The sequence below is a fragment of the Xenopus tropicalis genome, chromosome 4 (genome assembly GCF_000004195.4).
Source record: "Xenopus tropicalis strain Nigerian chromosome 4, UCB_Xtro_10.0, whole genome shotgun sequence".
Classification (NCBI taxonomy): Eukaryota; Metazoa; Chordata; class Amphibia; order Anura; family Pipidae; genus Xenopus; species Xenopus tropicalis.
Window position 1 is genome coordinate 97,050,940 of NC_030680.2, and position 23,854 is coordinate 97,074,793.

At 37.9% G+C, this 23,854-nt stretch overlaps 2 protein-coding genes across 2 annotated transcripts in view; one reads left to right on the top strand and one right to left on the bottom strand.

Annotated features, from left to right (window-relative positions):
* Positions 1 to 4,296, top strand: part of podn (podocan) — a 29,543-nt gene extending 25,247 nt beyond the window's left edge. The window contains exons 8-11 of the mRNA XM_031900958.1: positions 579 to 1,236; positions 2,011 to 2,159; positions 2,751 to 2,927; positions 3,703 to 4,296. Of these exons, the coding sequence (XP_031756818.1) occupies positions 579 to 1,236; positions 2,011 to 2,159; positions 2,751 to 2,910 (967 nt within the window). The 3' untranslated portion in view covers positions 2,911 to 2,927; positions 3,703 to 4,296. The remainder of the gene's footprint in view (positions 1 to 578; positions 1,237 to 2,010; positions 2,160 to 2,750; positions 2,928 to 3,702) is intronic.
* A 2,253-nt stretch (positions 4,297 to 6,549) lies between these two features.
* The window catches only part of slc1a7 (solute carrier family 1 (glutamate transporter), member 7), a 36,299-nt gene continuing 18,994 nt past the window's right edge, over positions 6,550 to 23,854 (bottom strand). The window contains exons 4-11 of the mRNA XM_004914013.4: positions 17,199 to 17,241; positions 14,443 to 14,665; positions 13,264 to 13,363; positions 12,187 to 12,420; positions 10,334 to 10,528; positions 9,585 to 9,719; positions 8,740 to 8,839; positions 6,550 to 7,825 (exon numbers count right to left, since the gene is read on the bottom strand). Of these exons, the coding sequence (XP_004914070.1) occupies positions 7,598 to 7,825; positions 8,740 to 8,839; positions 9,585 to 9,719; positions 10,334 to 10,528; positions 12,187 to 12,420; positions 13,264 to 13,363; positions 14,443 to 14,665; positions 17,199 to 17,241 (1,258 nt within the window). The 3' untranslated portion in view covers positions 6,550 to 7,597. The remainder of the gene's footprint in view (positions 7,826 to 8,739; positions 8,840 to 9,584; positions 9,720 to 10,333; positions 10,529 to 12,186; positions 12,421 to 13,263; positions 13,364 to 14,442; positions 14,666 to 17,198; positions 17,242 to 23,854) is intronic.

Here is a 23,854-nt window from a genome sequence, read left to right on the forward strand (position 1 = left end):
TCTGTTTTTTAAAAGCACAAAAAGATTTGTTTTTAATTTAATTTTGAAATTGCACTGGGGCTAGGCATATTCTTTATTTCCCAGGGTGCCACCGCCATGTGACTTGTGCTCTGATAAACTTCAGTCACACTGTACTAATGAGCTGCAAGTTGGAGTGATATCACCCCCTCCCAGCAGCCGATCAGCAGAACAATGGCAAGGTAGCAAGATAGCAGCTCCCAGTAGATATCAGAATAGCACTCAATAGTAAGAAATCCAAGTCCGGTTTGGGACTCCTCCAGTTACATGGGAGTAGGAGAAACAATAGGTTACCTGAAAGCAGTTCTAATGTGTAGCGCTGGCTCCTTTTGAAAAGTTCAGACTCGGGCACAATGCACTGAGATGGCTGCCTACACACCAATATTACAACTGAAAAATTACAAAATTTTAAATCATAGAGTGAATGACTTGTTATGAAAAGAGTGTAATTTATAAATAAAAGTACACCACAAGAAGCCCTGTAACATAATGCCTAACTGACAAGTTAATGACAAGTGGAATGGTTCTTCTCTTGACTCTTTATATCCATCTTGTTTTAGGAAACTAAATAAGCTTGAATACCTTGATCTCTCAAGCAATAACCTTACCAAAATACCAAGTGGGCTGCCACGTAATATTGTCATTCTTCATTTGGAAAAAAACTCCATCAGGTTTATCTCTGATAATGTTCTTACACAGATAAGAAACCTGGAATATCTTTTGCTTCACAACAACAAGCTGAGGGCCCATGGCATTCATCCTGGAGCTTTTGTAGGCCTTAAGAAGCTGCACACAGTGCACGTGTACAACAACCTTCTCGAGAAGGTCCCACCAGGTCTCCCACGCAGGGTGAAGACACTGATGCTCCTCCACAACCAGATCTCCAGCATTTCCAAAAATGACTTTGCTACTACATATTTGCTTGAGGATCTAAATTTGAGCTACAACAAAATAATGAGTGGTAATGTTCACAAGGAAGCCTTCCGTAAACTAAGGCTGCTCAAGACCCTGGAACTATCAGGAAACAACTTGAAGTCAGTACCCTATGGACTTCCAAAAAATCTGGAGATCCTGAGGTTGAAGGACAATGACATCAGCTCAATCCCTCAAGACAGTCTTACTGGAATGATAAAACTAAAAGAATTCTATCTGAGCAACAATAAACTAAAGTTAAGCTCTTTTTATTCTGGAGCTTGGGCAGAACTGAGCAGTCTTCAGGTAATTACAAAATCATCAGCTAAAGGAATTGCTGTATAAAGTTATAGTGAAAAGTTGAACTGACAATATACAGTACATGCTTGTTTTATCTGAAAATTATGATATCTGTATGTCAGCCACGTTAAAAGCTCTTGTATTCAAAGGGAAACTAATGGTAGTAGCACTACAATGGACATAACAGCTGCCACATTGTGTGGGAAAATACCACTGGAAGCTTTGTATCTTGAATAGAGAAATGTGTTTAGCTGAATTGAATAGGAGAAAAATCCTTTCTTAAAGTTTACTGCCCAAGTCATGTTAGTATTATCCCCTTGCCTATAGTCAATTTAGATATTTTTCACAAGTTCCTGGTAGATTTCAATAAAAATACCCCCTTTTTCCAGACAGGGGGTAATGCACTGATAGTTCTTTCTAAAACCCCTAAATTCTAAAATATTAATTTAAATGAATTGGGCCATGTGCATGAGATTGTGGGCAATTTCAGCTTTCCTTTACACACTAGCCATTGGGATATTAAAGATATTTACATTCAACCAGTATGCTCTTGGTGGACCTGTTACCTTCATATTATTTAGGTGGGTAGACAAAAAGAATAAACATTAAGGCAATAGGAGGCCCAGTATCCCACCCCTAATGGTTTGCAGCCCATACCCATTACTCATAGGGGTTTCTGCTTTCTGGGCCCTGAATAAGACAAATCATTTTTGGAAGATCTCAAAAAAAACAACCTGCTTTATAGAAGAAAGAATATTTACTCTCTCTATTGTCTTCCAGATACTTGATCTGTCAGGAAACCAGTTATCCTATATACCATCTGACTTGCCTGAGACCCTGGAGTATTTGTACCTTCAGAGTAACAAGATCATCACAGTTGATGACAGTGCCTTTGAATCCACTCCAAACATAAAGGGGATCTTTCTCAGGTAGCAATCCAATGGTCATTGTAAGTTGGTGTAGATTGTTTTTTTTCCACATTCTTAATGCTTAATAAATGTATAAATAATATTAATAAATTATGTGGAATTATATGGAACAGGCTACAACAGTTAATTCAGTATGAAAAATAGACAAAAAGTAAGTAAACCTGATGCCTTGACATCCCCTTCAAGCTTCCATGACATTATTCTGATGTCATTGCAATGGACTCATTATGTGCCAGATTTGTTATCAATTGTGAGGTGTAGAGTGCTTCCAAACCCTGGGAGCAAGAGCCTTAGTGCTCTCGCACTTCTGTCAAGGGTCTTTCTAAATGACCATCATTAAAGATACAATTTTGGAGATAATATAATTTAAGAAAAGCATAGTTTTTTTGTGTGTGCAAACAAACATACCTCAGCGTATATTTGACACGAAGGAATTTAATGACAGATCTGCATAAAATATATAGTGCATTTTATACTTTGCACCCCTCAAGTAACAATACGCAATGTGACAACTCTTAGTTGAACAATGTTGTACTGCAAAATGTGGGGTGGTTTTTGCAATTTGTTTGCTCTGGTTTTTCTTCCTGGCAGGTTTAATTTGCTCACAGCTGGGTCAGTAAAGGAAGGAGCTTTTGAAGGACTGGAAAAACTACAAGTACTGGACATTGAGAACAACCTGACCAAAGCCTCAAGGAAAAAGGAAAAAGACACTAAACAAAGTGAAGAGGAAGAGGAGGAGGAACTGGAATAGAAACCATAGACAACTAGGTTGGTAAATGAGGAAAAAGAAGGTGCTCTACATACATATTGAATCTGGGTTAACAATGTAGATGCCTTTCAACAATCATTACTAATCAAATCTAATTAAAAATTAGTCACTTGCTACCTTATTGTTGTCTAAAAACATCACTTAGTGGCACATTCTCATTGTGCAAAATAAGCAACAAATTAATTGCATGACTAGCCATCGAATAAAGCTTTATGTATAATGGAAAAATTATTTGGGCACTTCTTTAACCGAATATTTTACGCAAAGCTTATAAAAGCACAGGTACAGGATCCAGTATCTGGAAACCCATTATCCAGAAAGCTAGGGTTCCATATTCTATTGAAAGCAAAGTTTAATTGTCCAATGACATTTTTGACAAGTCTGTGCTAAATACTACTGTGAGAACAGTTTGGGATGAAGCTTTCCAGTTTGCATAATGGTCCTATGCACAAAAAAGGATTGACTGGTCCGCACAGAGCTCTGACCTCAACCCAATTAGAGCGCCAAATGTTAGCTAGGCTTGATTGCCCAACATCAGTGCTCAATCTCAATAATCCTCTAAAAGGAGGCAAAGCCCCACAACAACCCTCCCAGATGAGTACAGCCTGTTACAGCAACAGTAAGCGGACCAATTCCCACCATTGCTGAGTCTTTCGTATTTTACCTCTCAGCTGGGGGTCACAAGTTAGACATCCGTGATGTACAGCAAGCCTAGTAACTTATTGTTTTCTTTCAAGAAGATTGTCTATTAACTCTGCCTCTTGCTGTCTACAGATTTTTTCATTGTTGAAGAATACTTAGGATACATCGGACAGTTTACAACTCATTCTCTGAGGAGGACAAGCTTGATAATCCTAATGTTCGTGCCTTTTTTCATCTAACCTGCACACTTCAATAGACATTGGATCTCAAACCAATAGCTTCCCATTCTGCTGAACTAAGACCTCAGCATTCTTTGACATTGAAGGACTATTGGAGTTCAAAGTGAGTTTAACTCAGAAACAGGCAGAGAGCCACTGATTGGCGAAATGTACTCTTACTGTTAAGCTCTGACAGTATAATGGATAGAACAGGCCTATGTTGGTCTACATGGACTACACAAAAGCTGGCTTTTGTCTTGTATTTTAGAATCTATTTTATGTAACAGATTTAAGCTTTTAGATAAGCAAAATCTTAATCTAAGCCTTATATTTCTTCATTTTTTAACCTTGTAAGCTGCTAATTTCTATAATACTATGTTGTCTTCAAAACTATCGAAAAGAAAGACTAAATGAAATTACTTTGTCAGTTTGTTATACTTTACTGTTGATACTGACTAACAAAGTCAGACATCTGTAAAGATATCCCAGTAAAAATGTTTGCCCTGTCTCTGCAAATTATTTTATTTACTTTTAGCCTTAAAAATATATCATGTTGGTGTAAAAATGTATTTATCTATATCAGTATCCCTTGTAAAAAATGGTAGACAATGAAGGTAGGATTGGTTATGCTATGGTATTGAAACCTGAATGCATCTACTAATTATTAGATGTAATTGTCATTCTTAAATTACGTTCATATATAAGAGAAACTAAACTATGGAGAGGACATAATAACACGTCTTTTAAACTGTACTTTAGATGATAAAATCCATCAAAGAAACCATGCAAGTATCAGTCCCCTTACTTACTATAAAAAGTTCCCTCCTACTGGTCTTTTCTTTGTGTCTGGGATCCAAAGGCTCGATATGTTGCCACTCCAATTAGTTATATTTGCAGCTAAACTTTTGCTCCTTTTCTATTGAAAAATATTCCCAGATATGGTAACTTTCAGATTTTCTTTAAATATAGCTTGGGAACACATTTTTCCCAATGTAATTTTCAAGAGCTCTTTCACAGCTATCCTTAGGACAACAAACCAAAGAGCAACAGGCTGAATAGTACCAGAGAATGTCGGCCATCGGCTATCAATGCCTTTTGTCCCTCTAATAGATCTTCTGGGGGAAGTGAAATGTTGAAAGATGTAAAATAACATCAGTTCTAGTCACTGGAGCAAGCAAACTTGTTTAAGATTGTTTTCATCATCCTTAATGATACAATCTTCCTTTACCATAATGTTTCTCATACCTAAACTAAACCTAAAACCCTTAAACCTTTGTAGCATTGCAAATTTGTCTACAAATAAAAGGGACAATAATTTAAAATACAATCAAACCTTACTTGTGGGCAACACAACCCATATATTATGCTCTGTACTGAGCCATGCAGAACATCTCTTCAAGGGAAATAAATAAATGCTCAGTAGGTCTGAGAAATGATTGGGTGCACTTTAGTCATATGGCTTGTGGATGAAAGGATACATGTTGACTTTCCAGTTTGTACAAAATACAATGTATGCAGCAAGAAAGTGATATATTCAGGTAAACTAGAAGAAATACATTGCACTTATGTAAACGAAAAACCATTTCAGCCCTAGGCCTTCCTCTTTTGACATCTGATATTGTGCAATAAGAACAACTGGTGTGCAATCAGATCTTGACCTTCAGCAGACCTCCATGATTATCAGTGTAGGTGAAGATCAAATGTGCTCACTTGCCTAGAGCCCATAAACAACCTTTGGATTTAACTCTGAGAGAATGTGATACATAAGGATGGCCCCTAGGTATCTGTGCTACATGCTGTGTGCTTTCTCTTACTATACTTCCTTCCTTCCTTTACTATATTGTTATTCACATTCCTGTAACTATGTATATTCCAGTAACGTGATTCATGTATTTAAAGAAATGCATTATTCTCAAAGGATGCCTTTAGCCTTCTACAAAATCTTTAAGAAAGGGTGTTATTCTGAGATGACAATGATGATCAATACACTTTTTTAAAAATGATTTAAACAAATTCCATTTCACTCTCTACCTACTTCCTACCAATTCTTAGTACAGATAAAGTGAACTTCCTTTACAAGTTATAACTGATGGAAGCTGTTTACCTTTAACAAGCCTTAATACTAAATACTAAATACACTCATTCACTCTCTAAAACATGGTTTTTAAAAAACTTCATTTTTTTAAAAAAAAAATAATCGCAATTTGAATCCACTTACATACCACAGGTTTAACTTACATACCACACTTGTACGTCACGTCATGGTAAGCACACACTGTTGTTATATTTTCTACTTTGTATTAGAATTTTATGACAGATTGTTGCAAATCAATATTATAAATGTGCAGAGATAGTAGAATAAATCTTATGGTCATATTACTGTAGCACAATTGTAACTCTATAGACCTGGTTTAAACTTCAGGCCTAAAGGTCTAGATTTTTTTTGGATTTCTAAAAAAAAAGAGCAAGGTTAATCATGATAAAAATGTTGAGGAATTGAGAGGCCCTTGGCTTGGGGCTAGTTATCACCAGCAAACACAGCAAAGATTAGCAAAGTATAGGTATATTCTGGTAAAATATGTCAGGTATAACTAAAACTAGACTAGTGAGTTAGCACATACTGAAAGCAAAAGGGCTACTTTTTGAGACATTTGAAGGTGGCAAGAAAGTCATTGAAAATGCTGAGTCCCATGCAGCCACCGCAAAGCTACAGGCACATATTATGGCATCAGATAATATCCTCACAGGTGACATCGCTGTATTTATAGATATTTTACACCAACAAAAGTATAAATTTGTTGTAAAATAAAACACGTTTTTATAAAGTTGTGGCATTGGAACTAATAATAAAGGCTCTGAGCACAAGTTCAACAGACATTACAACTTGATGTTGTATAATATAGGATAGCTTGGAGGGCACAAGCACTAAATAAAATTCATGCAAAAGTAAAACTTTCTTATGAAATATATAAGCTTCCAGGACATTAAGGCAATTTCAATTGGCAACCACATTTCTTTATTTTTGACAAAAATGTTATTTGTTGTTGAATATCATATGCATTACCATTTTACTTCAAACAAGACACTAAACATTGTTATGTTCTCTAAAGGGAATAAATTAAGATACAGGCGCCTTCCGATATGTCAAAGCAAAATACTTCAAGTACCAATAGTAGTTTCTACCGTTGTCTACATACCCCTGTGCAGTTATATATTTGTCTGTACAAGAGTGTTCCAGGCACTGAGGGTAAATAACAAAAGCTGCAGGTAGTTCAGACCCAAAACATGTTCACATGAGAATCTCACACTCTAATGATCCATGCTTAGCAAATCTATTGTATTATGTACTTAATAAATTATTATCTTTTTTATATTTTGGGAGGCCAAGAGTTACCAATTCAATTGCAACTGCAAATTGTGAAATTACCATATCATCGTCCATTTATTTTCACCATCTGCAGGAGCTAAACTCTCCATCCTTCTGTTACTGAAAGAAGTACCTTCATCAATACTTTTCTTATGTAGGAGCCACAAGCCATATTGACAGTTACAAGAAAATATGTTTGGAGACAAGCAGCAGGCTCTTATTCAGTCACGAAAATATATATATATATTTTTTAAAAGTGATCCCATGGTGGAGGAACATCACTGACTTCCACTGTATGCTGAAACTCCATTACTAGATGCCTGATCACATCTGGTAGCACAGCAAGATACCAGCCCAACGCCACCTCTAGCTGCATGGCACAATATGAACACTTGCAGGCACGTGAGGCCAGCTGATGACCATCATACAATATAGCCTGCAGTTAGACATTAGTCTCTAGTTCGCTGATTTCTATAGTGCAGTGATCTTTGTCTGTGCATCTCTCAGAGGTCTCTGGGAAGGCTGACTCTGGATCTTCCTGCATCTGTTGGAACTCCTGTGGAGTAGGGGAAAATTGTGGGACACTATGGCTCTTCACACAACCATTGCGTTGGTATGCCATGATCTGATGGAGACTAATGGGCTTGGTCTCACAAATCAGTGGAACCTGCTGCATGCAAAGAACAGAAAATAAAAGGTGAAATCACTAAGTTAAGGCAGTTGACATTTACGTAGAGGCTTTTAGAAATATGCGTATGGCACAGAACAATCTTCTGCACATCATGTTGCTATGCTGTTGTAAACTTCTATCTATAAACACATATAACTTAACATAACATAACAGCTTTTATGTGTAAATACAAATATATAGGTCTATATATCTCCATGAAACAAAAATGTATAATTCACGGATTAGTTACACTCAAAATTAACATTTTGTATGATGTGAAATATTGCATTTTAAAGGGATTTATATTTCTAAATTACACAGTTTGCATAGCAAATAAATAATGCCATTTAAAATGTTATTATTGAACCAAAAAAATGTATTTTTTTAGTTGTAATATTGGTGTGTAGGCGCCATCTCAGTGCATTGTGCCTGAGTCTGAGCTTTCAGAAGGAGCCAGCGCTACGCATTAGAACTGCTTTCAGGTAACCTATTGTTTCTCCTACTCCCATGTAACTGGAGGAGTCCCAAGCTGGACTTGGATTTCTTACTATTGAGTGCTATTCTGATATCTACTGGGAGCTGCTATCTTGCTACTTTCCCATTGTTCTGCTGATTGACTGCTGGGAGGGGGTGATATCACTCCAACTTGCAGCTCAGCAGTAAAGTGTAACTGGAGTTTATCAGAGCACAAGTCACATGGCTGTGGCACCCTGGGAAATGAAGAATATGGCTAGCCCCATGTGAAATTTCAAAATTAAAATATTTTTTTGACAAAACAGTTTGCAATGCAGGATTCTGCTGGAGAAGGTCTATTAACTGATGTTAAGTTTGGTATTTCATGTCTCAATGGTATATGTTCATCCACAAGGCCACTTTGCAGCTCTCCATTGTTGAATATATAGCTGGATACTCACCTCATCATTCTGCTTTGCAAAGTCCTTTCTGCAAATATGGGCCATAATTCCAGCAGCTAGCGCATCTCCCAACACGTTAATCATGGTACGGAATCTGTCCCTGAAAACAACACAGCATTCAGCACTTATCATCACCTGCCTGGCTAGATAATGGGCCAAGTTTTTAAAGTTAAACCTGCAGAAAGTAAACCATTTTGCTTTAGAAAATATACACTGTAATAAATTACATGTTGTGTTTTGGGTTTTTTAGGGTGATAAGCTCAGCATGACATATATACACAGTGCTGACCTACGTATGCCCGCCCTACCAACCCACCCTCCCCCTTAGCTCTGCCCCGAATTTCACAGCAATTATCTGGACATAGGCTAAGGGGTTTGAAAATGTTTGGAAAAATATTTGTTTTTCTATATAAGCACTTGACAGCCACCCCTCCAAAGCTGTCACCTTAGGCACAGCACCTCCGCTGCCTACAAGGTCTTAGCTAGGTAAGCTTAGTACTTGTTAAGCCTTTTAAGGTTTAAAATGAAAGATTTATTAATTTGTGTAACATAGAATACAAACAAAAAGTTCCTTTTAAAACACTATGTGGAAAATGGTTATGTAATAAAAATGACTGCTTCATCATTACATCTCCATGTACAGGGCACAATTCATCACAACCCAACAAATCATGAATAACAAAACTATACAAAAATGAAGAGAATGAAAATAATCAAATGTTTGATTTCAAGCAGATGTAAAATGCTACCTGCTGATTGGCTGCTATGGGTTTTTAGAACAAGTGTGAACTTTGCAGCCTTTATTACATTACTCCAAATAACACACAGAATTGAAACAAACTCACAGTGCCCAATCCACTGCAATAATAAGAGTGATGTCATCAGTAGGAAGGCCAACAGATGTCAACACAATCACCATGGTTACCAGACCAGCCTGGGGTATCCCGGCAGCTCCAATACTGGCTGCTGTTGCTGTTATACTGGGAAAAGAAACAAGTATGTGATACCTGCCCTACTTTTATTGACTTAATAACAATGTTGAGTTACTGAAATAAACTGAAAATACAAAGATGATCCAGGGTCTAATCTGTTTGTCCTCTTGGAATCCAGAAGGAATATTTTTCCCCCTTTGAGGCAAATTTGGTTCCTCTAAATCAAACAGGCAAATAGGTCAAACTTGATATACCTGTACATGTTCTTCAGCCTCACAAACTATGCATACTGTTATGTATATAATGTTAACATTATATAACTATATAAAACATCTTAAATTGCAATGTCCAATACGTTCCATAAAAGTTACACTAGACTAGCCAAGCTTTAGTGTCTGGTAAGTGCAAGACAAGGCCTAACTGGCCAAATAATCCTGTGTTTAAATTGGAGAACCCTAATCCCTTGCCCTAAACAAGAACACTAACAGGGGTAATATAGTTATGGTGTAAAGCTTGCTTTGGTTCTGCTAACCCAAATCAAACAATCAGATGTTTGCTTTCAAATAGCAGACCAGTAGCTGCTAACTGGGTTCTATGGGAACAAACTAGCCAAACTGCAACAAGTATGCTGCTACAGAAGAAATATAGTATTTGACTCTTACCTGATGGTAATAATCTGCCCAAAGTCCAGCTCATAGTTATTCACCTGGGCAATAAAAATGGCAGCCACAGCTTCATACAAGGCAGTTCCATCCATATTGATAGTGGCTCCCACAGGAAGTACAAACCTGGCAACCCGCCTGTCTATGTGATTATTCTCTAGCAAACATTTGAAGGTAATAGGCAGAGTAGCAGAGCTGATAGTACAAAAAAAGAAACATTTGTAGCAGCATCTGCTTGTGGTACTAAATGTTTTCTTCCATATAATAGCTAGGATAGAGAAAAATATTGGGGATAAGGGTACATTTCAAACAGAAAGAACCCAGAGCCAGAAGAGATAATTGGGATGGCATAACTGAAACTGAAAGTTAAAAGAAAGATGAAGTTGACAAATTGGGGAGACAAATGCATTGGAAATACATTGGAATGGATATGGAGTAGAAGCTGATGACTAAAACAGATATCATATTATGCTTTAATTTCGGGGTCCTCAAACTTCTTTAACAAAGGGCTATTACCCCCCCCCATCAAACTATGGCCCACTCCTGCATTCTCTTTCAGCACCCCCCCTCCCGTGCTCCGTCTGTCCACCTTCCGGCTGCCTGCTGAGGCCTTTCTCTGCCAACTGAGTCCTACCTTTTCCAGCTCCCCCCCCCCCACTCTGTCCATCTTCCCAGTTACCCCCTCCCACTCAACATGGAGTCCTCACGGCACCCCCATCCCGCTCCCCACTGAGTCCTCTCTCTCTCTCTGCTGCCAGAGGTGAGGACACAGCAGGGGGCCGAATAAATTACCCTGGGCGACTGGATTCGGCCTGCGGGCCATAGTTTCAGGACCCCTGCTTTAGTTAATGTGCACCAGTAGCATATTATACATAGATTGTCCATCATTCACATCAGTCTCCGTCCCAGTGGAGCTTTTGATCAACATTTCTTCAAATAATCATCAAAGGAACAGTTACATTTATCTTGAAGTCTTGTAATATGTTTTACAAATAAAAATACCTCTATTTGCTACAGACTCTTTTCCTTTCATTTAATTAATACATATAAAAGCATTTAGTCCTCCTGAGGAGAGCAGCCAAGCAAAATAGCAAAATAACAGTCTTATAATATGCACAGAAATATAAAGCTATATTAAGCACAGCATACAGAAAAGTTCTACATACTGTTCGGTGTGAATATAATATTTTGATCAGTTATATATCTGAATGTGATCCACACAGCACACATATTCAGGGGCGTGTAGAAACACAAAGTCATAATTAAACCTATATTTATAGCTATTTGACATTATGGTACTTGAAAATATGGAAAATGTTTATAATTTATATTTACCAGTGACTAAAGGTGCCCATACACCTTAAGATCCGCTTGCTTGGCGATGTTGCCAAGCGAGCGGATCTTCTGCCGATATCCCCACCTACGGGTGGGCGATATCGGGAGAATCCAGGCTAATTCAATCGAATTATAATGACAGGCATAGGCAAAGTCGGTCCAGGGACTGCATCAACGAGCCGATGCGGTCCCGGATCCGACTAGATTTTCTAACCTGCCCAATCGAGATCTGCCTGATTTCATGCCAGATATCGGTCGGGCAGGCCCGTCGGTAGTCCCCATACACAGATCGATTAGCTGACAAATCGGTCTGGGGACCATTATGCATGCTATAATCTGTGTGTTTTTGAAGGAAAATAATCCCTGTACTCACTGATACTGATACTCAGGCATTTTAAGTCTAAGTGGGAAAATATAAAAGGTTGGGAAGAAATGGAAGCTGGTGATACAAAGATTTCAGCTTTTTAAAGACTATTTGTGCCACTTATTACCGAATAATTTAATTTTTAATACTGTACCTGGACGATGTGGCCAGTGCTATGAGCAGAGCCTGAAGCACCCCTCTGATAAACACAATTGGATTCTTCTTTGTAATTAAAAGGTACATGAGAGGAAGAATGAAAAGTCCATGCACCACCAGCCCACATAGAACAGTAATAGCATAATATCCAAGTTTCTTCCCAATGGCAGTTGGGTCATCCATCTCTAAGATCTTCCCTGCTATGAGGAATACAATGCCAAAGGGAAAGTACCTGTAATGTAAAGAAATTAAGATTGTTCACAAAAACAGATTAGTTCCTGTTTCCAGTTTTATTGACAAAGCAGTTTTGCAGGTCTCAATAATACAGATTCAAACATCTAATTTAAAGAGGAGAATTTACTAAATAGAAAAAGGTATATTTCAGTAAATCATATAAAAATGTGCAGTAGAAGTATAACGAAAAGTATCCAAATTCTGGGGTGCTGAAAACTCCTTTTACTAAAGTTTGTGTCCTGAAAAAGGTGAACTTGATGGAATCGTTGGCTCAAATTTAGCAGATATGCATGTACTTGTATGTAATGTGTAGCCCTACTTTATTGTTTTAGTGTTAATACTTTATGCTTTTACATTCTTAAAGTACAAAATATCATTAGAGCTGGATGTAACAATGACAACATTTCGGCAGTACTGGTATTGAAGCATCATATACCCAGGTGAACAACACACCCTGGAATCCCAAAGCAGGCATTTATATGTGAGCAGCTCCAACAAGAAAGTGCAGTCTTGTAATTTATGTGCGTGTGTGCTTATTTATCATTTTGAAACTTTAAGATAAACATTAAAAAGAATACTCTAGTTCTTCCAGATGTATTTACCCACCTCTCCCTCCCCTATAGTATATACCCAATGCCTCTCCTTTTCCTAAGGATAGTTTGCTCTCTCACTTTTTTCTGTCAATATATTAAATACATGTAGTTTTCTATCCTTCAACTTTGCGTTAATCTCCATGGCTATTTCCCTACTTCAGTGATCTTCAGTGCACTTGCCCCACACAGCTCTAGAAGCCATATTGATTAGACAGAAAAAACACTGTATTAATGGGGGTAGAACTCACCAAACTGCAACAGCCACAATCTTCATGACAGACTCATTTAAGCACTGGCAGAAGCTCACAAGAGGAACTCCACTGGTTCCCATTCGTCCAAGCATTATACCTTGAAAATACAGACATGTATACAGTTATATTGTAAATAATCGAGTTACGGTTGCAAATATAATATACTAACAGAGTTGTTGGAAAGTGCGTCCTGTTATACATATTTTCTAGGACAATAATGGCAACTATGTGATAACATTTTCCTGTTGGGCTAATATATATTATTATCTTTGAAACTGAAATAGTGAACTGTATGGACAGGGACTCACTATGGCTGACAAATTCTGTATATAGCTAGATAATAAGAAAACTAAAAATAACCCAGTTAATTTATCCTGTATGCAAATATTTTATCCATCAGTGAAACAAAGTCTGCACAAAAAGAATTTATTAGAATATATATCAGAATATGCAGTGTAGGGTGTATTTTTGTTATAGTTGCTAGCCAAAGAACAGATCTTAAATGAATATACCTAGTGGTAGCAAAAAAAGGCAGATGGAAGGCCATGCACTAAATATCTGAAAGAGGATCCTTTGGTAAAAGCAGCAGGCCATTTATCTGGGTAGAAGTTTCATAAATAAGATCTCAGGGAAACAGAATTTTATAATTAAATAGAAAAAGGCAGTAATTATAATATAATGTAATGTTGCCCTGCTCTTTTAAAAGCTGTGTGTTTGCTTCAGAGATTCTACTAAAGTTGATAAAGTACAATAATAATAAGCCATGGGGGCAGCCATTTAAGCTGGAAAAAAAGGAGAAAAGGCTGCCCCCATGGCTACACAGCAGCTTATTTATATAAACTATAGTAGTAAATCTTTAGCAAACACACCAGTTGTACCAGTGCAGGGCAACAGTACATTATATTGTAACTACTTTTATACACTTTTATTTTTTGGTGTTACAAGATGAATAATCTATCATATAAATGATAAAAGGTTAACAAAGAAAAAGCTCAAACAACTGGAACATGTGTTGTTTAACAATAAAAGTCTATTTCAAGACCCCAACTTGGCAAACTATTAAATCCCTACTATTTTCAATAGCTGACTGCTAACTTACAAATACCGGAGCCCAGTGTCAAGTTTCTTACATTAGAAACACTAAACAGAAAAGTAGATTACACAATTATGCCATACCCATGGTTGCAGAGAAAATGACTATTCCCAGGACATTCATGCCTTCGCTAGTTCCAGGTTCTGACTTGTAGATGACATCTGGAGATGGGGTAATATCTAGTGCAAAGTTCTGGATGTGTGAGCCATTCTCATCCTGAATCCCATAGATTACAATTCTATGTGTGAAACTTTCAGAAGGAAAGGCCCTGGCAGGCTTCATTACTGGGACGTTCTTGGTGCGGTACTAAAAAACAGAAAACCACAACTCTTAGGTAATAACTAAATGGGGCCCAAACCCAACTATGTGTGCTCTAAACTTTGCTGTATGGCCGTCACTACCTAATTTCTGGTATCTAAGGTTTATACAAGCCATGAGGCTTGGAATGACCTTTTTATTACTGTATCTATATATATAAAGGTATGGGACCCGTTATCCAGAATGCTCGGGACCTGGAGTTTTCTGGATAAGGGGGTCTTTCTGTAATTCGGATCTCCTACCATAGTTGGGAGCAAGTACGAGGTACCATTTTATTATTACAGAGAAAAAGGAAATCTTTTTTAAAAATTTGAATTATTTGCTTATAATGGAGTCTATAGGAGATGGCCTTTCCGTAATTTGGAACTTTCTGGATAATGGGTTTTTGGATAAGGGGTCTGATACCTGTGTGTATGTAAGCTTTCTGTACTCATAATAAACAATATTCTTGATAGTCGGAAACTGTTATACTTCACAAGAAATATGAAATAGTTTGATATCTCTTTGTATTTCCCAGTTCTGTAAATCTTAGTTCTGTTAAACTTGCAACAGTTGAAGCAAGGCGAGGAGGAGAGGGGGGACTGTTGTCCTGGCCCAGTCAAAATTTGATCTAAATAGGGGGCCCAAAGGGCAAAGTTACGTAAGTTGTTATGCAACATATGTATATACTTAAACAATTGACATAAAAATTTCATCAAGTCTTATATAATTTACATATAAAGCAATGACAACGCAGAGCAGCGTGACAGAGGCAGGTAGGGCAAACTCCACGGACCACCAATGAATTTGAAAATTCAAAGGTAGATTCCCTTGACCAGCATTGAACTAAATGCCTTTATTAGTACATTCATTAAATCTGGGCCCCCAGCAAAATCACTGGGTCCACTAAACTTTATACCTTATGCAAAAACTTATATAAATTCCATATTGCAATGACAACTCAGAGCAGCTTGACAGGGGTAGGCAGCAGTGAAGGGTATAAACTATATTTAAGCCCCCTCCCCATTGTTCCTGTGCCACACAGCAGTTCTCTTTTTACTATACTTACATTCCAGCTTTTCAGTAAAATAATTTGTGAGTTTGTATTATAGTAGCTGTGGCTGAAAAAAATCATCCATCAAGTTTGACTCTTTTTCCTACCTGCTAGTTCATTGTTTGGGTAGTGCATGTAAGTAGCATGGCCAAACATTTTGGTACTGTGGCCATCATGAAGGGCCAGACAAATAATTTCTCTGGGGCTCCAGAGCTTCTGATGGCAGCTCTGGGTTAAAGAAACACCCATACAAAGCATGGTCATTCTTCACTGAAAGCTCATCTATATTTACTGCCTCATGGGAGATCACTTTGATATTGGTTGTATAATACAGTTTGTATGATCTACATAACATTACTCAACTAAGGTCAGACTGACCTGGAAGGCCCCACCAGCCCAGACCCATGCACCCCCAAGCTGCTGATCTTTTACCGCTGATGAGCTGAAGGTTAGTTTAATTACGTGCACTCAGGGGAGGATATCAGTCTGGGGGCCCCTGCAGGCGATGTGGGAGCCATGGTGGAGGCCCCTTGGGGGGTGCATGGGCTCCTGGGGCAGCAGCCCCGGTGGGCCCAGCACCCCCAGTCCGACCCTGTACTCAACCACCAGCTAGTAGCTAGATACACATATATATGCATTGTAACCCTAGTATTAGGCCAATGTCCAGCTAGATGGTACAGAGCACAGGTACCCATAACTCAAACACACAGAATGGGCCTTCGCTAAAGCAAAGAGTGTGCTTGAGAGATGCTGCGTAGCTACACCTCTCCACTACCAAAGGTAGTAGTAGTAAATATAGGTTGCCAGAGGATCTTTGCAAACAGCTAGTTGAAATGCAGGGTAAATCCTTACAGCAACAAGGCTGCAGAACATCAGGTGCAGTCAATATTAATTTCCCAAGGGTTTCTACATTAAATGGCCCGGATCCCTACAGCCAACTTGAATCAGGGAGTATATACTAAACCTGAATTTCCTGTTGCAACTGCAACCCCCTCTTTTTCTAAGAGCCATGCACACAAACCATTTATTCAATAATGTAGAGATCTGCTGTAATTCTAATCTGAGAGTTTGTAAATCCTTATAACATTGGTGAATTACGCTTTAACAGTACACAGTATCAAATGGGATCAGAAGGCTGTTTGTGCTCTGCAGATTGTATTGCCTCGCAAATCCTTGGACACACAGTACCCCACACAATATATGGATTACTCACACATACCTTTGCTATACAACCAAAAGATTAATATTTCAGTGGGTAATAGATTTCTTTTAAAATACTGTTTATGTTTTTGAATAGAAGCAACAGATATGAATAATGAAAAAGGTCAGGATTACAATGTGAAGAATATATTAATTTAAATTCTTCCACAAAGTTGCATGTAGTTAGGGGTGGCCAATGATACAGTTATGTTGGGAAGTGCCTAGCCTTGCAATGCAGTAATACAAACCAATCATACATTTTTCATTAACATATATCAAATAACTGACCTGCTTAAATGTGGCTTCCACAAGGTTCGATGGGAACATATTCCTAGGAAAAAGGAAAATATCCATTTCAGCATTAGTTATATATGTAGCAGGCTTTTAAACCAATCTGTATAAAACAACAACAGGAAATTTTAATTACTTTTCAAAAAATAAATCAATGAGAGGTTTAGGTGATCTGAGTTGAGCTTCATATTGATAGAAATGTAAGGGGTTTGCACATGGCCTGGTTGATTGTGATCAGTGAGCAATAGGTTTGCATGAGGATCTGCCTCCTGAAGAACTCATGTATACACCAATTATAGATATGTTATTAAGTTGCACAATGTGTCCATTTACCTGCATACCTGCTATTAACCGGCCTCCCTAACTCCCATCTTTCCCCCCTACAGTCTATATTAAACACTGCTGCCAGAATTCTCCTCCTCTCATCCAGGAGAGTTCAGGCCCTTCCCCTGCTAAAGTCCTTATCGTGGCTTCCTATCAAACAAAGAATTTCTTACAAACTTCTTCTCCTAACCTTCAAAGCCCTCCATTCCTCTGCTCCTCACTACATCTCGTCCCTTGTGTCTCCGTATGTTCCCGGCCGACTCCTTCGTTCCTCGCAGAGAAATCGTTTGGTTGCGCCCCCAACTACTACTGCTGTTTCCCGCCTTAAACCTTTCTGCCTGGCTGCCCCCTACATTTGGAATGCCCTCCCTGATTTCCTCCGGAGAGAATCCTCCCTCAGTCTTTTTAAAACTAAGGTTAAAGACTACCTTTTGGAGCACCTAATCTGGGAACTGGCACTTATATTGTAGTGTCACCCACTGTGACCTACAGCACTTATATTTGCCTATTTGTGTCTGTTAGTTACCCTCCCATATAGATTGTAAGCTCTATGGGGCAGGGACCTCCTTCCTCTTGTGTCCTCGACTCTTAACTTATTGCTGCTGTATTTATCTGTATTTATTATTATACTTTGTATTTATCTATTATCTTATTAACACCCTGTTTGTATTAATGTATTCTACTGTACAGCGCTGCGTACATAAGTAGCGCTTTATAAATAAAGATATACATACATACATACATTTCTAGGCTAGGCAACATGCAGTTCATAGTTCTGTACATGATTTATATAATTTTAATGCGTTCCATCATGTTATTTGCATGTCAGTAAAGAATTGAAATAACTGCCACAGTCACACACATCTGGTTGGTTAACTACAATGAGTTATATGAGTTATATATGTAGGTATAATACTGTTTTATTGCACTGCTCCCATTCATTCATCAACAATTTATTTTCTGGCAGATGTCAATGTTCTCTACAATCTCAAATGTAAAACCATTAATTTTGCTCAGAGAGAGAGAAGGGTCTAAGGTAAATGCTCAGTAAGGTTAAAATATCTCAAGCTGTCAGCAGATTGCCTATAGGATATAAATCTAGTTTTATCTGCATGGATAAGCCTTGGGAGGAAGCATTTATCCCAGTTATCTAAAACACTGGCAAGTAATTTAATGCCAACATTTAATAAAGATATAGGCCATAAGTGCTTTACATTTAAATAGTCTTTGCCAATTTATGGGAGTAGAGTTATGGAAGCTTGATTCATCTCTGGTAGTACTGTGCTGCCTTGCTTTGCATGATTAAAAAGGAAAATATAGAGGGGGAGTCAAATATCTAGAAATTTTTAAAAATAGATTTTTGAAAGGCCATCTGGACCTGGGGATTTGCCTCGTTTAATACTGTTTATGGTCTATGTTATTTCTTGTATTGTTGGGGGACAACCTTGTTGAGGCCAAGGGGTCAGGGTATATATAATTCCCGAATGGGTTGTTTTTATAGAAAATAAATTAATGACACATGTCAAAAAACTGCTTTGCTATCTACCTTCAGGGTGTGCTGCCAAGTCATCACGGAGATACTGGAACAACCAAGGCTATTCCAAGCTACTTATTAGATTCTGTTTGTAATTCTGTGTAATAGTAGGGTTACACTGCATATAATGGCCATATAAGCTGCCATCTTGGTCCTTCCAGATAGGGCTGCCCAACAAATATCTGGCTGAAAATCATCCAGATATCCACCGGGCAAGATTTAAATATCCTGTTAGGGTGAGGACAGCATGGCCTGATGGCCTGCACTGGTGGCAATTATTGTTCCAATTGGAATGTGCATTAAGACAATGACTTACTGTAGCAGACCTAAAGCTGGCCATACACATAGAGATCCACTCATTTAGCAAGGACACCAAACAAATGGATCTTTTTGGGGTTATGCCTACCTAAGGTGGGTGGCATCGGATCAGCCTGATATCACTCATCTCAGGGTAGGCAAATCGGGCAAAGATTGACTCTTTTTGTAACCTCACCAAATGGATGTTTAGTTTGGCCAGCTTTAGGTCTGCTACAGTACAGTCTTATACCCTGAAAACTATTCTACAAGTAAACATTTAAACATGTTTGCGAGGCTTGAGCTTTTTTGTTTGTTTGTTTGGTCTTAAAAAAACAAAAAAAATTTGAGTAAATTCAACCTTTTATTATAGCTCGGAGGGGACAAAAAGTAAACATGCAATAAGTGCTATGTTTGCTTTCATAGAAGATTATTCCCATGATACTTGTATTTGTGTATTTGGATTAGTTAGATTAGTTAGATTTCCAAGTTATAATGAAAATATTATACTGAAAGAGGAGAGAGAGAGAGAGAGAGATAGATAGATAGATAGATAGATAGATAGATAGATAGATAGATAGATAGATAGGCAAATAGATAGAGGCTGAGAGACAGCTACGGATGAATTAGAACAGGATGGAAAATAAAAACAGAAAGCATGTGGTGAAGGGGAAGGGGAAGACAGCAAATGATAAATACAAAGAATAGAGGCATCAAAGAAAAAAATGAGTGAATAGTAAGATATAGTACACAGAAGGAAAGAGAAAATGTAATGTAAAATGTAAATATAATACTTTAAAAAGGTTTTGGTCATAACAATAATGAATGTCTGCTTGTTCTGTGTGTTCTAAAGCTTTCAGGCATCCCTGTGTGCCTTTATCTATTTCCCTATTCCTGGCCTCTGTGTTTTTGAGAAGAGGGTTACCATAACCCTCACTGAGCCCAAACCTAAATCCTTTATGCATCTGTGCTCAGACAGGACTTGCTGCTTATAACTGTCACTTCATGTTTTGTGTGATCTCTTTAGAAAGTAAACAAATCCCCATGAATGTACATGTGACTGTGACTAGCAATGGCTTCTTCCCAAGTCACTGGATAAACAGTTTAACCAAACTAAAAGGACTAATAATTTCAGTAAGTCATAACAACTCAGGACTTAACTGCCCTTTAAGCTTATCATCCAGTTAGTCAGTAGTATTTATTGTCCCTAATTCTCACTTTTTTTATCTGAACCTGAAGGTCCAAGACTCAATCTCCTGCTATTGCACTAGCCTGCTGATGGCCCAGCATACTCATACGTTTATAATGAGATCTATAGTACACAGTTTATACCTTAATTGATCCCAGAAAGGTCTATATTATATTGACCATCTAATCAAAAATTATTTTAAACAAATACTACATTTTTTTAAAACTTTTTTTTTTTTCATTTTTTATCCTATATTTTCACTGTGGGGATTTTCAACAGAAAACATGGTAACAATTGATTCCTGATAACTAATATAATGGTAATGGTACATATCCTGAATCTATTATACAAGTATAACATTAATTCATCTATCATGTCTATGACTGCCCATCAAAAATTAAAAATGTGGTCCTTTATATACATGTCATATAAACATTTGTAAATTCTATTTATATTAATAATGCAGCTATATAAACATCATGCTGTTATTTTAAGATACTGGTATGGAAAGTTTGGCAATTAAGACCCATGAACCTGACTCCCCTGGGTTGTTCCGAAATATATCTCACTATAATACATATCCCCTAAAACACATTTGTTTCTTGCACTTACTACATTTGTCTTTTTGGTGAGATAATTATAGGCTCTATATTTCCTAATGTGCTTTTACCATCTTTGGCAAGATCTAATAGCAAGATTGCATGTAGATGTGTAGTCAGTGAGGAATTACAGATTTCAGGGCTTCGAGCCATAAATGCAGTTCCCACCAACATACTGGAGCATACTACCTTGCTCCTTCTGAATTAGGCACCATCTGTTTACAAGAGACAGAAGTAGAAATGGACTTATCTGCAATATAGAACAAACGCCACTAAGAAGTCATCAGCTTTCCATGCCATGTGACAGAGCCACTAGGAGCCAACTGAGAGCATAACTTTCCTTAGGGTCCTGTATATGATAGGATAGCTGTATAGCAACAATTATGTTCCTCGTCCTGTCCTTCTCCTCCTATCCTATTAATGAGTATATTGTACAGTACATATTTTAGCGTATTTCTGACTAACAATTATTAACCAAATAAATGAATTACTGGTCTTGAGAAGAGCTAACTAGCTAGTATAACTTATTCTTGAAGCCAATGTAGATCTTACAATAAGGGACCAGCACAATTACTGTTGGAGCTGTGGTGGAGCCACAAGAGACTCTGTAGGTTTAGCTTTGTAAATAATCTTTATTAACTTTTCAAAACATAAACTGCCTCCATTTGGGCATATTTATCAACACTGGGCTAACTTGCACCGAGCTGTAATTCGTGGCAGTTGCTAACTTGCACCGAGCTGTAATTCGTGGCAGTACTGATTGTTTGCTATGGATTACTGGCCAGGTGCACATTTGCCCAGTGTTGATAAATAAGTGCCTACCTGCAATTTTATTAAGATCATCTGTGGCAATAATTTAATCAATGTGCTATATAAGCCTGCCTCTTCATCTGCCTCTTCTTGATCATTACGATATTTATCAGGCATCTAGACAGCTCCTGTCCTTTCCTTTTATTATGTATATTCCCTGGTACTGAACATGAATTATTCTCTCAAGTCTGAATATACCTGATGTCTGCTGCTTGACATTACCCCTAACCTGTCACTGGACCTTGCTTTGAAAATGCACCTTTCTTTGTAAATCAATCCCTTTTTCTTTTGCTTGCTGCCTGCCCTGGCCTTTTACTAGAGTGTTGTCTTTTTAAACCACTAACAATAAACCTTTCCATGGTGGGTGGCTGGGGATTAGTTTAATGCATATTTTAAAAACACACAGTTCACCAGTGCCATGTTGCATTTGGGCTCTAATTTGTCAGTCCCCAACTTACTGCTTGACACCCAACTATTTCTTCAGAAGCCACGTGTAATCCAAATAAAAAGGCATGCCTGTTCTTGAAAGCTGCAGTTCCACCAGCCCCGTGATACTAAGCATATGGGCTCCAGCATTTTAATCCCCCAAGGTTTCTTGATACCTAGCTTTTGCTTTAGCAGCCTCCTGTTTATAAGGAAAATGAGTATTTCTGTTCTTTAAGACCACATGTCCACCAGCTCCATAAAACCAGCCTCTTGTACTCTCAGGATATCCCATTTACCAAATGCTTAATCAGCATTTACCCACTGCACCTCCAATTTCAGTCAGTTCTAATAATAAGTATAGAGTTGCTGTAGAGCTTCAACATTTCAGTGGCAGGTCCTCTAAAACTGTCCAAATCCCTTTACTCCTCCCTTTACTCCTCAAAAAAAATTATTTTTTCTGTACTTTGCTGTAGTCCTTTCATACACAATATAAACCTTTCATCTACCTTATTTAGCCCCCTCACTATAATGTAAACTCCAACTAATAGGCAGTGTAGGTACAAAGAGGGGCCTTGACATGGCATGTGAGCTTAAATATTTTTGCCAAAGTGTGGTACTGTGTGGCACCTCATTCTTATAACAATTATTTTTAAGGGCAAGTGAGCACTGGCAATCTTTCTCCTTTTTGTGTACAAATAATGTATTTTTATCATTTCTACGAGCTGATCATTTCCAGAATGTAGGTTAGACCGAGCACTGGCACAAGCGTGCTTCTAACAGCTTGGTCAGTGCCACAGCATGTGTTTGTCTGGCGACTTCTTACTGTGTTTCATATTTGTCAATGCAAAGCTTATGCAACCTTCTGCACTATGGGGCACCACAGAAACAGATGATCATGACCAGTGTACTGGAGTCAGAATATGCAGACAAACTCCATTGTTTTCTACCTAGGACAACACTACAGTGCTAGATATTGCTGTAATGGTGTTATGCATCATAAATTTTTAGATTACTATTGTAGAACTAGTGATGCAGAATCAAGGAAAATGTGTGTGTCTTTAAAAAACTGGGAATGAAAGGATAAGATGCCAACTTGCTTCCCTGCCAAGGGCTGAGTGGCTCCTCACAGAGTCATTACAACTCCTCATGCGAGCTTTGAATACTAGGATGCCTCAGACTGTGCAATTAGGTTGCCCATGTGTTAATATCCTTAGTCAGCAGAGTCAAGTGCAGATGGTATTTCCTTGCTGCAATAATTAGCAGCATTTAGGTCAATTTCAGATTGCTCTAGAAAACAAACTGGTCACATGATCACCAAACAGATTAATTATTAGGTTTTGAGGAGGATTAAAGCATGTTCTTTCCTATATCTCAGTGACCTGCAGTGAAATTATACTGGCGCAGTTTGAGGATAATCCAATGTATTGTTATAATGTCTGTCATCTCTACAGTTATTAGTCTTGGATATATGTGTTGG